This window comes from Dermochelys coriacea, chromosome 7 (assembly GCF_009764565.3).
Source record: "Dermochelys coriacea isolate rDerCor1 chromosome 7, rDerCor1.pri.v4, whole genome shotgun sequence".
NCBI classification, from domain to species: domain Eukaryota; kingdom Metazoa; phylum Chordata; order Testudines; family Dermochelyidae; genus Dermochelys; species Dermochelys coriacea.
In genome coordinates, this window is record NC_050074.1 from 27,538,269 (window position 1) to 27,555,305 (window position 17,037).

General features: G+C 37.6%; 1 protein-coding gene across 11 annotated transcripts in view; it reads right to left on the reverse strand.

Moving 5' to 3' along the window:
* The window catches only part of CACNA2D3 (calcium voltage-gated channel auxiliary subunit alpha2delta 3), a 732,114-nt gene that overhangs the window by 170,389 nt on the left and 544,688 nt on the right, over positions 1-17,037 (reverse strand). For 10 of the 11 annotated variants that reach the window (XR_006282707.1, XM_038411603.2, XM_038411604.2 and 7 more), the window contains 3 exons: positions 15,308-15,379; positions 14,379-14,459; positions 9,272-9,346 (listed from right to left, as the gene is read on the reverse strand). Coding sequence is in view for 10 of the 11 variants with exons in the window: in XM_038411603.2 (XP_038267531.1) it covers positions 9,272-9,346; positions 14,379-14,459; positions 15,308-15,379 (228 nt within the window). In the remaining variant the exon portion in view is untranslated. The remainder of the gene's footprint in view (positions 1-9,271; positions 9,347-14,378; positions 14,460-15,307; positions 15,380-17,037) is intronic. The other variant, XM_043518751.1, reaches the window with a different exon arrangement.

Genomic DNA, 17,037 nt, shown 5'->3' on the forward strand with positions numbered 1-17,037 from the left:
AAGTAAAACAACTTTGTTATGCAAAGTAAAATTCTGCACTCACTACAAAAAATAAGGATTTGTAATAGAAATATGACAGACAGCAGTGATCTTATAGAGATGCCCAGATAAAAAACAAACTAACAAAACAGATAAGATCTACTTCTGATCTCATATAGCCAATAAAGTCAATGAAATTATTCCTGATTTAAATTGGTCTATAATCAGATTTGGAGAGTTATCCCCATCAATAACTAGTAATGTCTTACACATATGTGGCACTTTCATCCAGAAGACTCCCAAAAGAAGATAAGGGGTTGTTGCACCCACAAGTGAAATTAAGCTATATAATATTTGTAAAACCATACAGCAGTTCTGGGAGGGGAAGAGATTATTTCACCCAATAAATCTTCCAGTTGTCTATGACTAGCTCCTTCTATATTAAATATGGATGTATATATCAAATATCATAGTGTGCATGAACTTTACATAGGGCAGGGGCCATCTTTTTGCTATGTGTTTGTACAAGTGCCTGGCACTACAGAAATATAAATAACAAATAATAAAATAGTAATAGTAGACTCTCTCCCAGCCCTGAAAAGTTTGAAATTTATATCAAAGAATAATGACACTAGACCATGACGAGAACAAGAATAAACAATGGAAAGGGAACAAAGCCAAGAAAATAATATTATTTGTTAAGGAAAGCAGATGATACAATTTGTTTAGTTTCATATGGTTGTTTTTTATGGTCTTTTTTTTTTTTTAAACATGTTTTTCTTTTTGGACCAGAACAGAGATTAGCGGCAGAAAGAGGTGTGAACGAAGTAAATTTTAGGACGAGAAAGAGGCTACTCTCAATACATTACTATACAGTATACTACTGTTTTTGCATCAAACCTATATACAGTATACAACAAGATTGCATGCAGAGAGCAGTAATATCTTGATTTTTCTAAAACTGTAACTCAACTTCCAGTTTGCAAATTTGGTTTCCCCTTTAGTTTTGATTCAGAATGTTATTTGCTTTTCTTTGCAAAATTTATGAAGCCCTTATAAATATATACAGTATTCTACAATAATAATTTTAAACACTGCAGTCTCACTACTGTAAACTCTAGTGTGTTGGAGCATTTCAGTAGTTTTCTTAATAGGGACATTTTTTCTCAGCATAGAAGCACTCACTATTTATTTTTCCATACTACAGCTCAAAAACCGCTCTCAAATATATCAGAAAAAGGAAATATATACTTTTTTTCTTTTCCCCTTTAAGAAATTCCAGTAGATATTTGTTTCTGCATTTTAATACTGTATTTTGAAGTCAAGAGAAACACATTAAATATCAGTTTTAGCTTTCTCTTTTTTACATAAATGTAACATACTAAAAACAGGTGTGATTCAAAGTTACATTCATATCTGTTTCGAATAAGGAAAGAATTGGCACTGCCTATTCCCAGTACCCATGAGGCCCACACTGCAAAAGTACTGAACTTGGCAGTGCTAGGGTGCCACCTAATGGCAATTCTTCCTCAATTCATCACTGGTTTATAACCACAGGGGAACTGGAAATTGCATTTTTCTGACTCAGTGCTCAGAAAACAAATCATTCTGAAATGGATAGAAAATGGAGCTGAAAAACTAGCAAGAAGGTGTTGAATTTCAACACTTCACATAGGCACATTCTCAGTAAGCACTACATAGAGCGGAAGATTAGAAAATCTATTACTAATTACATTGTTTCTATAAAAAGAAAAGGAGTACCGGTGGCACCAATTTGTTAGTCTCTAAGGTGCCACCGGTACTCCTTTTCTTTTTGCGAATACAGACTAACACGGCTGCTACTCTGAAACCATTGTTTCTATACTATATTGCCCTCTTCTAAGACAATGTCTCCTGTTATTCCTAGTGTGGGTGCACTGGCTATGAAAGACCTGGTTTCATGTGACAGAGCTAATGACAATGAATGTAACCGAAGAGAAAAAGTATTCATCACAGGAAGAGAATGAAAAATGAGAGATGGCCTGAAGAGAGGTGGGATAGGAAGGAAAAACAAAGGGTAAAAGCTGTTTCTCAGAGCTACAACTGGACTATTCCACTCTGTTATTAAAACCTTTGGTGGAGAAATGTAACTAAATACAGGTACACTGCTCCTGGAATAGTTCATTCAGCTCCCCTGCATGACCACAATGGTCTGTGAAAACATCCTTGCAGCACGGCTTTGGAAGCTGCAAGTGAGCACTTTTCTGATAATTTAAAACCCGATTTGACCTCCTAGAGTTCACAACTCAGTTTCTTTCCCTGCAGGGTGCCCAGCAGTGATTGTTCCCACTAACAGTCTACACAAAAAACTCCAGTTATATTAAATGAAAGCAAAGTTTATTCACCAAATGGGAGAAAATAAAGAGAAAATCACCACCACAATGAACAACAAAAAACAGTTAGTGAAATATAAACCTAACATGACTAATCAGTACAAGAATTGTAGGTAGCAAGGCTCCACACTGAATGGCAAAAGATACTTATTCAATAAGATAAAATCCTTACACATTACAAAGCTTTTTCCCCCCAAACCAGATGTTGCTAGCCTGCCTGTCTTTTCAGGCACCCACAAAGGGAGTTTCTCAAGAAACAGTATGCCTCTCTTTCCCATGTTACTCCAGAACTTAACAGATATGGCTCATTGGAGTTAGCCACCCAGGAGTCTCCGAGTATAGTAGCATTACATCATCTCAGACAAAACTAATGATAATCTAAACCAGTTTGAATCCAGCTGGTACAATGTATGATTGGAGGTAACCCCAAATTATAAAGAAGTTTTAGCTAATATCCTCTGTTAATTATTCAATTCCACTCCTGCATGCATGTCACAATCTTGATTGCCAGGAAGCTAATGGGAATTTCCTCTTTGGCTTTAATGGGACTTGGAATTGGCTCACAATAATTGTGATTTTCTTATAAAAAGAATTACATCCATAATGGCCCAGCCCAGCCATCACTGCATAAACAAAAGTCAATGAAAGCTTGTCAATATGCAGTGATTATAGGATGCCAATTTTAAAAAAAGATTCTTCCAAAAAGTGAAAGGAAGATAGACTGAACATACTGTATTGAGCTCACTCCAGCTGACAACTTTTGGGCACACTTCCCAACATTTTGATTTTAAAAAGAAGGAAGACTGTATAGGTAATGAGATAAATACTCCCAAGATGTCCAGTGGTGAAAGGGGTGTTGATGGTAATGTATTCATTTCTCCCATTAAAAAAATACCGCCACAACTTAACACAGGAAGGTGGGTAACACCATTTGCTTGACTAATTTACATTAGGCTTTCTTGTTGGATTTCATTACAATTTGTTCCTTAAATTCTACTGCGTAAAGAATGGATAAGATATAATTTATAGTATAGTGTTTGAAGTCAGTAATTTGCAGGAGGAGGATGGAAAGGTGGGGTGTGTGTGAGAATGTTTTAAAACTCTTGTGGGTGGGGCTTTAAAATATACAAATATATTGTGTGAAAATACAGGCCATGAGGTGCATTCCATGGGACCAAAAAAAAAAAAACGCTCTTCAAAAGTTTATTTAAGAACCAAGGATGAAGTGATGGTTATCTAGAGAGCGTGGTGAACCCTATCAAACAGCAAAATCTCTCCTCACCTTTTTTAGAGCATCTTTTCAATTAAAGGAACTGATGTCATATCCTTAGCATAAGGCTGGATATCAAGAAAATGAATCATACCCTCAACAAAATATTCACCTCAATACACAAAGAGAAGGGAAATACTGACATGTGATAAGTTCCAAAAGAAGGAACACTCTTGCCTCCATACCAGGACCTCTAAAAAGTGGATAAGAACAGAATACCAATTCTTCCAGCACTGTACCCACAGCAGACACTTAATAACACAAAGGTAACAGAAATGCTTAAATAGCTAGTTAGTGCCTTCTTTTTTCTTTCCACAAAATCTACAGATGTAGAAAATATAAGAATTTTAATTCATATAATGAAAGTATTTAACCTAAGAGTTTTTTTCTCACTTTTATCATCTCTTTTATTTCCCCTTTTTCCAGTCTCTCTCTCTTCCACTCATTCCATCCATGCATCTCCACATAGGTGTTTTTTTTTTCTAATTTCTGCCAAGTGATTCCTCCTCCCTGGCCTCTTTCGCCATAAGGATTTCCACTGACACCTTTACCTTCCTCTGCAAGGCTCGAAAGCAGATGTGGACTGATATGCTGACACTTAGGGCTTGTCTATAGAGTCGGGTAATGCAGACTATGGAGGTGTGACTTCTAAAGCGCACTAACGTGCTACACATTGATTGGTCCATACAGACCTGCTAGTTTGCATTAAAGGTTCCCTGTTGCACTTTACTATGGTGCAGTACTACATTAAAGAGCACTAAGGAATCTTTAGTGTGCACCAGCTCAGCCTACATGGACCAATTAATTCTTAGCACATTAGAGTGCTTTAAAAATCACACCCTCTAGTGCATATTATTTCATCATGTAGAGAAGTCCTAAGAAAGATGGGAACCCAGGACAGGTGGGAAGTAGGTCACTATTCTCACACTCTCTCCTCCCGCACCATCTTATCATATTCAGTGAAGAGTTAAGCTGAGGGTGGGAGGACAAAGTGACACCAAGAGAGCTGAGTCTTATCCCAGATCAGTAGATTCATGGCTTCGACCCCATCCACTCCCTCTTTGCAGTGAGATGCATATACTGGAGAGTGGGTAGTGGAGGTGATGAGTGGGGAGAGGAGATAGTGCTAAAAATGTTCATTAACAAAACCCCACAGCTTGTCTGTTATGAAGTTCTCAAGTCCAAAAATAAAAAATCTGCCAGGGTGCCATGGAATGTGCATAGCTGTTTCACATTATAGAAGTAGCTGGATGAAATCCTGGGAGTTCTGCCCTTTACTTCAGTAGGGCCAAGATTTCTCCCTCAATTTACATGCGTTAGACAAGAGATCATCATCATTATTACTAATCTGTATTGCAGCATTGCCCAAAGACCCCAGTGAGGTTCATTTCCCTATATACTAAGTGCTATACATACACACAGAAAAATGAAATCACTGCCTCAAATAGCTTATGGGGTAATTTGAGACAAATATTCAACAAGAGTAATGAACAAAGGGAGAAAACGGGTGGAGGGAGGAAACACACAATGATAATAAGACCATGCGGTTATATAGGTCAGCTATGTGCAGAACTTGATGGTTGCAAATTGTTTGAATTTTAAAAAAAATATCAACTACCTTGACTGTCATCCAACCTAACCGCTATTATTTGGCTGATTTCTAGAGAGAGAGAGAGGGTTGGACCACAGTAGTAAAGTATGCAAACCTCTTATTATAGGGTAGAACAGAATTCTTTGGTTCATCATTACATGTATATGTGAAATTCTATCAGTTCAACTCCAATAATGAGGAACAAGATCTGTGCTTTATCACCGTACTAGCATTCCTGGCTAAATTCAAGTATTTCCTTGCAACTTCCTCAGTTAATAAGGTTTGTTAACTAAAAACAGGTGGAAAAGGAAGACATACAGCAACACTACAGAGGAAACCCTGTTTATCCAAAATGTTACGGAAAATGGTTAAAGACCAATTCACATATATCAAACTACGAGCCCTTTAATACAGCCAAGGCCAATGAAACCAATTAAGTGTTAGTTGCACACGTTAAAACTGCCTCCCTGGCAGAGTTCACATTCATGCTCAAACCCTGCAAGATTTTTTAAAACAAGAATGAAACCAAAAAACAAACATTGAAGCAAAATTTTGTCACGGATCAAAAACTGGCTAAGAGTCAGGGAACAAAAAATAGGAATAAACAGTTTTCATCTTGGTGAACAGCAGGGAGCCTCATGGTTCCATATTATGTCTGATGCTGTTTAACGTATTTATTAGCAATCTGGAAATAGGGTGAGCACTAGGTAGCAACATCTGCAGATGAGAAAAAGTTATTTGGGTTAGTCAAGTGCACAGAAGACTAAAGTACTTCAGGCAGATCTAACCAAGCTAGGAAAATGGGCAACACAATGGCAAATGACATTTAATGTTGGTAAGTGCAAGATAATGCACACTGGAGGAGAAAAATGAAATTATATATACATCTTACAAGCAGAGCCCTGTGTGGATACAAAAAGGTGCATCTGCATCCAATCCGTGATCAGCAAAAATTGTCTGCGGATAGACGTATCCGCGGATGCGGATATCTGCAGATTTGCAGGGCTCTAAATAGCTCCACAGGTAACTGTGCAGCAGTGATGCAGGGCTGTGTCAAGTCCCCAATCGCCCCCTGGCCTCGGTTCTCCTCAGAGACCTCCTGCCCTGCTGCCCGCTCTGCCCATGCCATACCTTCTTTCTCGCTCCAGGCAGGAAGGCTACAATTCTGGGTCCTTCTATGCAGTGCTGCTCTTCCTGTGGTGAGCTCAGACACCCCTATGCAGTTACAGAGCTCTAATGCACGCAGTTATTGCCGCCTGCTCATTTAAAGAGCAACCCCACCTTCAAAATGGTGCTTGGCTCATTTCCTTTTGGGAGTTATATTTTACCTCCTTCCTCAGAGCAAGCTGGGGACTACAACTCCCAGAATGCCCAGCAGGCTGGGTGACCGCTGCTACATTCAGGTGAGTGTGGGCTGCAGAGCCCTGTGGCGATACAAAAGTTGTATCTGCATCTGTGCTATGAGCTACAAAAATGGTCTACGGAAATCTGCATCTGCGGATGCGGATATCTGCAGATACAAAGCGGATACCTGCAGATTTTCAGGGCTCTGCTTACAAGGTTCTCAATTAACTGTATCAGCTCAGAAAAGGGACCTGGTCAACCCTGTGAACAGCTCAATAAAGATTCTGCTCAGTGTGCAATTGCAGTCAAAAAAGCAAACAAGATGTAAAAATGGCTTAGGAGAAGGATGAGGAATAATATTGTAAAAATGAGAATGCCATTGTATAAATCAATGGGACAGTCTAATCTGAAATACTAGCCACTGCATCTCCAAAACAGATACTGTAGAATCAGAAGAGGTTCAGGGAAGGGCAACAAGAATGAGTAGGAGGATAGAACAACTCTCATATGAAGAGAGTGAAAAGATTGGGATTGTTTCATTTAGCAAGGAGTCGAACATGAGAAGATATGATCAAAATATATACAATAATGAATGGTATAGAGAGGGCTGATCAGGAGCTCTGTTCTCTCTGTCTCATAACATGAGGAAAGAGGATATTCAATTAAATTTAAAAGGTGGCAAATTAAAAACTGATAAAAGGAAATACTTCTTCCCACACAAGCTGTAATTAAACTGTGGAATTCATTGCCACAGGATGCCATTTAGGCTAATAAGATTTAAAAAGGATTAGACATTTATATGGATAGGAAGAATATTCAGAGTTATCATGTTAATATTAACAAAATCTTGGAAAGATATAAAATCTTAAGCTTCACAATTTAAGACAATCTCTAGATCTACTAAGGATTAAGATAAGACATTCTTGGCGAGGGAGGGCAGATTACAAGACTTCTGCCCACTGCGGGATTTCTTGCACCTTCCTTTGGATCATCTAATGCTGCAAATTGTTGAAGACAAGATACTGTACTAGATGGACCATGGTACTGACCCACTATAGCAATTCCTGTGTTTACATATATGGTACGCACACACTATCTTGCCACAGATACAGTGCAAATTTGAACAACAGATGAAATGGTGAGATGTTGATTCAGAACTCGATATTTTGTTTATGAATAAACTGGCTGAATGGAGGCATAAGAGGGTGGAGACTTCTCTTTTCCCAGTCTTGAAGTGTTTCGGAGGCAGAGACTCTAATTCCGATGACTAGCAAAAGATATAAACTCACCATGATGGAGGTGTAGCCCCATGGAATGTGGGACAGTAACCAATCTCTTAGGGTAAGATTTGAGGGTCATTGGAGTACTTGTATTCAACTTTGTGGCTGTCGGGAGCTGGGATGTGGAACTGGAGGCAGTGGTTCCATGTTTGCATGGTAACAAACGAGGTGGGTTAATTTGCAAGGACCATCTCAGAGGACCTTATTGTTTCTTGGTCTATAATTTGCCAAATTCTACCCTGCTGCTATAGTCCTCCTTCCTGCATGCCTGTGGCAAATTCCCCAAGGCAGAAACACCAAGTACTTTTAACAGAAAGAGAAATCCTCCTTACTATATAAAAAAAAAATGTAATGAGCAAATTTCTGTTAGGATGCCTTTAAAGATACTATAATGTGCATCTTGCTCCATGCTTAGTTCTCCATTTCTCCAAAAGCTGCTGGGAAAAAAGCTATTCCATTCACCCATGGAAGTTCCAGCACTGATCTTTTCATTTCATTCATCTCCAGTCAAATAATAAATAAGGAAACAATCAACTCAAATACAAATGTTAATTGAGTGTGTAATTCCTAATCCAAATGTTAGACAGACAAAACGTTTGTGCTGACTGAAAATGCAGGATGTGCTAATGACTTCATAAATCATACTTTTCAATAATTCTAATTTATTTATATATGAAATTAGCCATCCAATTAATATTGCTGTTTTCTACTAAAATATTGTTGAAATCAGATATTACCCTAAGTGCCTACTTGAAAAATACATATGGCACCCACATGTGTACTAGAGTGAATTCATTAATACCAGTGCTTTACTAAGGGTTGATGGTGATGGAACACTTGCATACACTGTTCCTAAACAATGATGCAATCAAGAATGAAGCTATTCTTCAGGGTATTATGTCGATAAACATTTGCATAATGGGCACTTCTATTTTACTTAATTTTGATTAATGCAAACAAGATGACAAAGGAAATAAAGGTGAACTTTGTTGCTATTATTTTACTAAAAATCCCTTGTGACCCTATTTTACCATAAAATGTGCGTTTTTGGAAAATTCTGTACATATTTTAAACTGGAATCCACTTTAAGATGACAAATAGGGGTTTTACATAGTATTAGAGCATTCCATTTCAGTGTAAAATGCACATAATTATAGCATTGTTGGGGTTTGCCATTCTGTAGAATAGAGGTCTGTATCTTTTACAGACTGATTTGTATATTTTTGTACCATGGAATTATTTGTGTTAACATTCGTTTCTATTATGCTGTAAAATATACTAAGCATTTATATTCAACCCTCTGTTCAAAAGTGGCATTTCTCAAAGGCATGAGGTATTATATTTTGATCTTCATCACCAATATTATATTTTTCACACATTAAGTAAATATAATAACCAAAAATGCATACAATAAGTCAACAAATAGCTTTCTTACCAATGGTCTGAGTTCTGGATGTGTCAAAATATATCCATTGTTTGTAATTGCAAAAGCATATCCATGAATACCTAACTGTAAGAATAAATGAGAAAGGAGCATTAATTCGCTTGGTCTCCAGTGAATTCTGAAACAAAAAAAGCAGCCAAACATTTAGTTATTTACAGCTTAAACCTGGCATTCATAACCTTTATCTCAACACAATATTTCATTAAAATGAATGCAAAGCATTAATTCTTGACATTTAGTGAACTGGGTAAATAGCACAATTTTAAAAAGTCACAAATACATTTTGCTATTTCGGATACTTATTCCTGTGAACTTTTTAAAACATTTATCATAAAAGAAAAACATAATAGGTGTGATGTGATACACTATGTGCTAAAACGAAGGGATACTGGAATTTAGTAAACTCACAAATGCCAGGTTCTGCTTCTCTACTTGTGCAAGTGGCTGCATTAGATCAATGGAACCATTGAAATCAATGACAGGTTTCAGAGTAGCAGCAGTGTTAATCTGTATTCGCAAAAAGAAAAGGAGTACTTGTGGCACCTTAGAGACTAACAAATTTATCTGAGCATAAGCTTTCGTGAGCTACAGCTCACTTCATGCATCCGATGAAGTGAGCTGTAGCTCACGAAAGCTTATGCTCAAATTACTTTGTTAGTCTTTAAGGTGCCACAAGTACTCCTTTTCTTTTTATTTAAATCAATGGGACTGCTCCCATGAGTAGGCTGAACAAGAGGTGGCCTATTATCAGCGATATTTACATACTACAGTGTTGAGGCTATTTCATTTCCAAATTATTTCAAGTTTACTTTGATATACACAGAACAAGGATTAATTCTAATGCAGAAGTTCATGTAATTTATATTTCTGGATTGAATGGAATGGTGGGAACTCATCTGAGAGCAATGAAATGTTTCATTAGGCCCACAAGTACAAGTAATCAAAGTTAGCACTGTGCTTATTTAAATAACAATCCTTTCTTTTGATAATATTCCTATTACACAGTTGGCTGCTCCCATTGACTACAATAAATGTACTTTCAAATCACTGATATGGTCATTAAAACATCCCTTAGCGTAAACTTGGCACTGATACAGTATCTTTCTGAAGGTGCTGTACATAACTCAATTTTAGCATCGTAAAGATTTGTATACAGATTTAGATATCAATCACTATCTTTTCCACTGAGTTATTTCAGTTTTGAGACACCGTAACGTAACATTTATCTGTAAAATTATCCCTTGTGTTACATAATAAAGGAATGTGATTGTGTTCAAATACTTAGGTACACTGCAATCCTTTCCAAACTAGAAGTACCCTGGTTTATCAGTTAGCTTAAATTTCTTGTTATTAGACTACTTTTTATAAAAATCACTATCCCCTATTAAAGCCCTGATTCAGCAAATGATCCATCTTCAGCAATGCACTGAAGTATATGCTTAAATTCAGGTACATGATTAAAACTTTATTCAACATGGATGAATTATAGCACATACTTAAATGTTCTGTTGAATTGGGTCCTAGTACAAAATGATCTGGATAGAAATGTTAACAGTCAAAAGTCAGAGCCATTTCTCAGTGATAACTAGAACGGCAAGTCTGAAGATTTCTGTAATTTACTGGAAAGATAAATGGTATTTATTTTATCGGAGTGGTATTATAGCTAGATCAGAGAGCGCTCCTATCTGATTGAGATTTATGTTGTATTTCGCTCAGAATTATCAGATATATATTCAACTCTATGTGCCATAGAGAAGGTTGCTTCATGAATTAGCAGTTGCAATAAGCTTTAGTAAAGGGTAATAGAAGGTGGTAGGCTCTTGGCATCTCTTCATAAAGCAAAAAGAAAACAATTTTGGACATATTTTACCTATTATACTATGACATGTGAACTTGCATCTGACTAAATATCAGATCTCAAGTATAATTGTCTATATGGCGATAATTTCAGAAAAAAATCTTAATTAAATTCAGGTAATGAAATAAATGTAGGTGGTATACATCCTAGAAACAATATTTATCTATTTGAAATGCTCTGTGCCTTCAAGTGTGGCACTTCGTCATGGTTTGTGCCGTGGTTGAAGATGTACAATGTTTGCATTTAAAGCGTTTCTTCTGTTTTCAGAGACATAGCTCCTTCCAGCGGCATTCCCCGTTAGAAATAAAACTGATAGATTATTTCAAAAGGGAAGAAACTTTGTATGACCACAGGAAAGTGACATGTAAGAATGAAATATTTATGAGTCAAATCCCACTTTCTTCATTCAGGAGAAACTCCCACTGAAATCAATGCAAGTTTTGCCTGAGTACGGACTGCTGGTAACAGCTCATTGTTACTGTTCATCTTCCACTGCCCAAAGCCCATCTCATCCAAGCTAACAGAATACCAAGGTAGCAGAGTTCCATCTCCAAGCAACAGTATCACGTCCCTATATGAATGTCACTGAATAAATAAAGCATTCCATATATTGCATCTACAGGACTAGATCCCATATGTTGCCCATGTTCTTCTATCAAAATAATATTTCATATTATACAATGGACAAATGCTTATAGTGCATGAAAAATGGATGTTATAATTCAAACTTTTTTGCCACCATAACTAAACTGCAAGATGATAAAGTGCCTGTTACAATTATCTTCTCTTGTGTTACACAGTGTAGTGTAAAATACCTCCTTGAAATCAAAATCTATTTCTCAGAAAGAGAGACATATATTATTTCATAGAATCAGACTGAGCCTTCAATATATAATATGGTCAACATAGATAAAACAAGGCTTTTAATCGCTCCCTCCTCAGCGCCCCAAAACAAAAAACAACAAAAACAAAAACCAAGAAACAGTCCCATGCCTCCTTTCTCGATCACTCTAGACAACACCACCATCCTGCCTGTCACTTAGGCCTGTAACCTTGGCATCATCATCAACTCAGACTTCTCTAGGTCCTCATATCCAGGCTATGTCAAACTCTTTCAGATTCTTTCTGTGTAACATCTTTAAGATATGGTCTTTCGCATTCAGCCATATAGCTAAAACTCTCACCCAGGCTGCCATCATCTTGTGTCTCAATTACTGCAACATCCTTCTCCTGAGCCTTGGCAAATATAATCTTGCCCCACTCATATCAATTCAGAATGCTGCTGAGAAGATAATTTTCCTAGCTCATTATTTTGACCCTGTGAGTGATCTCTCTCTTTGTATTCCTCAACTAGCTTCCCCTTCCCTATTGCGTAAGACATAAGCTACTTGTCTTCTCTTTAAAGGTCCTTCAGTACCTATCCACACCCAACCCATCAGCTCTCATTCACTATTGAGATGTCATCTCGTGCTTCTGATCAGTTCTGATCATATGTCAGCCTCCATTGCCCATTTTTGTTCCTTTTAAACAAGCACTTTTGTGCTTTTCCCCCCAGCTGCTTGGGACGAGCTCCCCATAAACTTCTGCAAAGCTACCTTGTTACCCTCCTTCAAACTCTTCTTTCTTGTGATGCCTACAAAAAACTTGACAACAGTTAGGTTGTTGTAATGCGGAGAGACCACCACCTACCATGCTGACCAATATTGTCTCCAGGTATGTTTACACTTAAAACACCACAGTGGCACAGCTACACCACTGCAGCTGTGTTACTGTAGCACTCTAATGTAGACACTACCTACGCTGGTAGGAGGGCTTCTTCCATCAGCATAGGTAATCCACCTCCCTGAGAGGCGGTAGCTAGAATTTCTTACACTGACCTAGCATTGTCTACACTGGGGGTTAGATCGGTAAAGTTACGTCTCTCAAGTGTAGACCAGGCCTCATTATTTCTTGAGCTCCCACATACTGTCTGCTGTATCATTAGCAAATTATTCATGATAATTCAGTAATTGCTATTGTTTTCAGTTATAATGAAATTAACAGTAGAACTTGGAAGCTGAGGTTCATTGGTTTTGTGACCTCCTAGAATGGTCTCCTAATCTCAATAATGCCCGCTTCTCCACTAGAAAACTAGATGATTTAGGTGATGAAGTAACTAAGACCCAGATAGTATGATTGAGAATTAGATAAGAAAGTAGGTGCTGAATAAACTCAGTACAATTTAATTGTTACCTGCTATTCAAATAGTGGGCCTATCTCAAATAGAAACATATGGCATCACAGTATTTGCCTATATGTGTTGCAAAGAAACTTCGATTAGTGATTATGTTGAAACCATCATATTAATGTTCAATTGTTACTGAAACAGGATTATAATCCAGCACTTCAAGATGGAGGACTAGTGAAATAATAATACACTGGATCAAACATAAATGAAAAGTAGTACCATCTTTACATTAATCACTAACCTATTTTTACCAAGCTACAAATGATTCATGATTGCCAAGTTTATTTTGCTTGATCTATTTTATTTATAGCTCTTTTTAAGAGTTTTATAAGTGTCATCTATAAATTTGGAAAACTAAATATAAGGGAATATTTAATGTATACTGAACAGCACAAAAGACGACAGTAAACTGGGTTGGACAGAGTGAAACAAGTCTATGAAAGATGGCATTTGCTTTAATTCAAGGACATAGGAGATTTCAGGTCAAGAAGTTCTAGGCAGGCAGGAATTCTGAAAGGAAAGTTAAGGATGGACTGAGTACATCTTTGTCTGGCTTGCACACAAGGATATTCAGGTCACCAAAATCATTTTCTGATTAGTATACGTATGTGATATTCTGTAGCATGGAATTCTGACTATTATTTTATTAAAGTTCACTTATTTATGAACATTAATTGACGGAGGGAACTACAAAAGTGTACAAAATCTGGAATGTTGTGCCCCCACACTGACTAATAGAAATTTGACTTAATCGGTGGGGCTGTGCAATCTAGTCATTAGTGCAAGAGAATGAGGACTTCTATGGAAACACGAGCAGAATGAGGACTTCTAAGGATTAACACGAGCAGAAATGTGTACAGCATTTGTCCCCTGGGGTTCCATTTCTGATTTTGTCACTAATTTGGATACATAAATTGGGTGCTATATATCTTACAATAAATAAATCTAAAATATTATTGCTAATTCAGTCCTATACTCTAAATATTTTGAATACATAATCATATGTAAATTACCTTATATTTTGGAATGGCCTTTAGAAGTTCTTTAACTGGAACATCTGTGCCAACTACTCCCAGAAGAATCCCTTTGGATCTCTGTTTGAAAAGAAAATGCAGACCATTCAGAAGAATAAACAATCATTGTTGAAACAACAGATGCCATCAATAATTATGTTCACATTGTAAAAATTGTACTGAGGAGTACAGATTGTAACCTAATCTGCCAACTACTTAAAAAGATAAGGGGAGGTTGCAGCTAATGTGGCTGGCCACACACAGCACACACCCCATCAGCAGTTGGCCTTGTTTCCTTGGCCTGAAAATGAAATCAAAGAAGTATGCAAACTTTCAGCAGATAAGGAAGGTCTCCCTCAATTAAACTCTTCTACTTGTGAAGCAGTATTAAGATGAAATGCTACAGATAAAACATGTGACTTTTCTTCTTTTCCAATTTGCACTGCCATCTGATACCCAAGAGAGAAAAATTAAACATTATGGGAGAAGTATATGTAATTCTCTTTAATAATATAGCAGGATATTAAAATAACATGTCTGTAAAATACAACTATTCAAACCATCTATATGAATATTGCTAATGTGCTGGACCTATCTGAGATAAGAAGTTAGTCTGGAGGAGAATATATATATAGATTATTTGCTGTAATAAAGCTAATGTAGAAGTAAGAAGACACATGGGTCTAATACCACTGCATCAAGTTTGTTATCTAGGTGTTTTCTCTTATACATAACACCATTAACTATTTTGAGAACTATAGTTTCTACACTATAATTATTTGTGCATAAATATATTGATCACATTTAATTTTATTCTAACAATAGATGCAAATGGCAAAACAAATAATAATAAAAAAGTTCTGCAAGTTATTAAATTTCATTGCAGACATCAAAGTATCATATTGTAGAAACACAGTTTGAGTACTTACAGTCTCATTTTGCTTACTAAATACTGGCATGGCAACAGTGGTCATCAAAACCAATCCCTGATCATCAGCAAGCTATATTTGAAAAGAAAAAGATATTACCTCTAAGCTACTTCAGCCCATTATGAAATCATAATTATAGAGGCATCTAACTAAGTTTTCTTCTTTTTAAATGAGATCATGCATTTTATCTAAATGGGTTTTGCAACTTTAAAATTTCAATCCAGCCCAACCCCAACCCATCTCCTCCCTCCCACCCCAGCCCACACCACATCAACTTTGCTAGTCATGGGGTTAGATACCTGGCCAGAGTATCTTTGCTGGTGTCTCTGAAGAGAGATACCAGGGGGCTGAAATGAGGGCTTTGGGAGCAGTATGTGCACCAGCTAAGCAGGTGGAGCTCTGTTCTACCTCTTTCCCACTGTCAGCTCTGCCATCATTGACTCAGGGTGAGATCATGAGTTCAGACAATTTGTCTCAGGTTGAGACTCAGAATTCTCATTAGCTAGGATAGAGGCAGTGGAATGACAGCCAGTCAGCATTCCAGGCACCTTTGGTGCCTTAGTACTCAGCCAGTTTAAGTTTGTTGGACCAGTTGGTGGCATCAAGCACTGGTTGGTTCAGTATCTCAGGTTTTAACATGTTTCTTCAATTTAGGGAGAGACTAAGCCTCCTGAACTTTGGCCCATTCAGGAGAAACATGTGGAACAATTTATCATCATTGACCAAAGGAGAGTGGGATTGCTTAGGAAATTGTCTTTGCACCTACTTGCTATTTTTCTTCTTTTCACAGATGGCAGATTTCCCATCTGCATCTTTGTTACAAGACAAATGATGGAGGGACATATTTGGCTGGGATTCCACAGGGTGGACTGGCACCACTCTGTTACCCTGCAGATCTTAAGGGACTTGAACATCACCAGATGAAGGGAAGTGCAAGTTACTAATTAAAGCAGCATTTTCCCTGCAGGTTATTTTTGCGGGGGGAAGGGGGGAGAGAGCATTTAAATTAGGTGAGGTTATCCCAGCTGTCAGGGGCACCAAGCATCCAGGTACAATAAGGACTGATGGTTTGACAGTGGGGCTCAGGTAGATTGAGTTGTGCATATATTTTTCCAACAGGAGGGAGCAGGGGAGCTGATCATCCTGAGAAGACACCTGGGGAAGCTGCATGGCCAGTTGCAGTTGTGTGGACTATATACAAATCCTCCATCCAATCCCCATGTTGCTGTTACTGTATTGGGACACATCCTCTTGAACTAAATTTCAGTTCAGGGCCATATTTTGGAGAAACTTGGCACCTTTTAGTTTCCACACCCAGCCTGTTTTGAGCACAATCCTTTTCCTATAGGAGCACCCATGGCTATTGCCTGTTCAGATTTTTAGAATATAGATGTCACAGTCATTGGTGGCCAGGTCATTTTAAGAGACACATTAGGAACTAATAAATTTGACTGTTGAGATCTCTGACATTTTATTTCTTTTAATTCCCAGTTTGTTGTATGGCTTTCATTCTCCCAAGCTGCCAGCCACTCAATGGGAATGCAAATGGGTTTCAGAATTGAGAAGGTTCACACCAGACAGGAGACACATAGGAACATGGAGATAGGATCACCTCATGCTTTGTTTTTTTAGAGACGCTTACTAGCACCTAATGTGGTCCTTGTCCTATAGGTCAGGAATGATTTAAGTAGAGAAGGGGGAGCCCGGGGTCTGGGCTGGTAGCTAGAGTC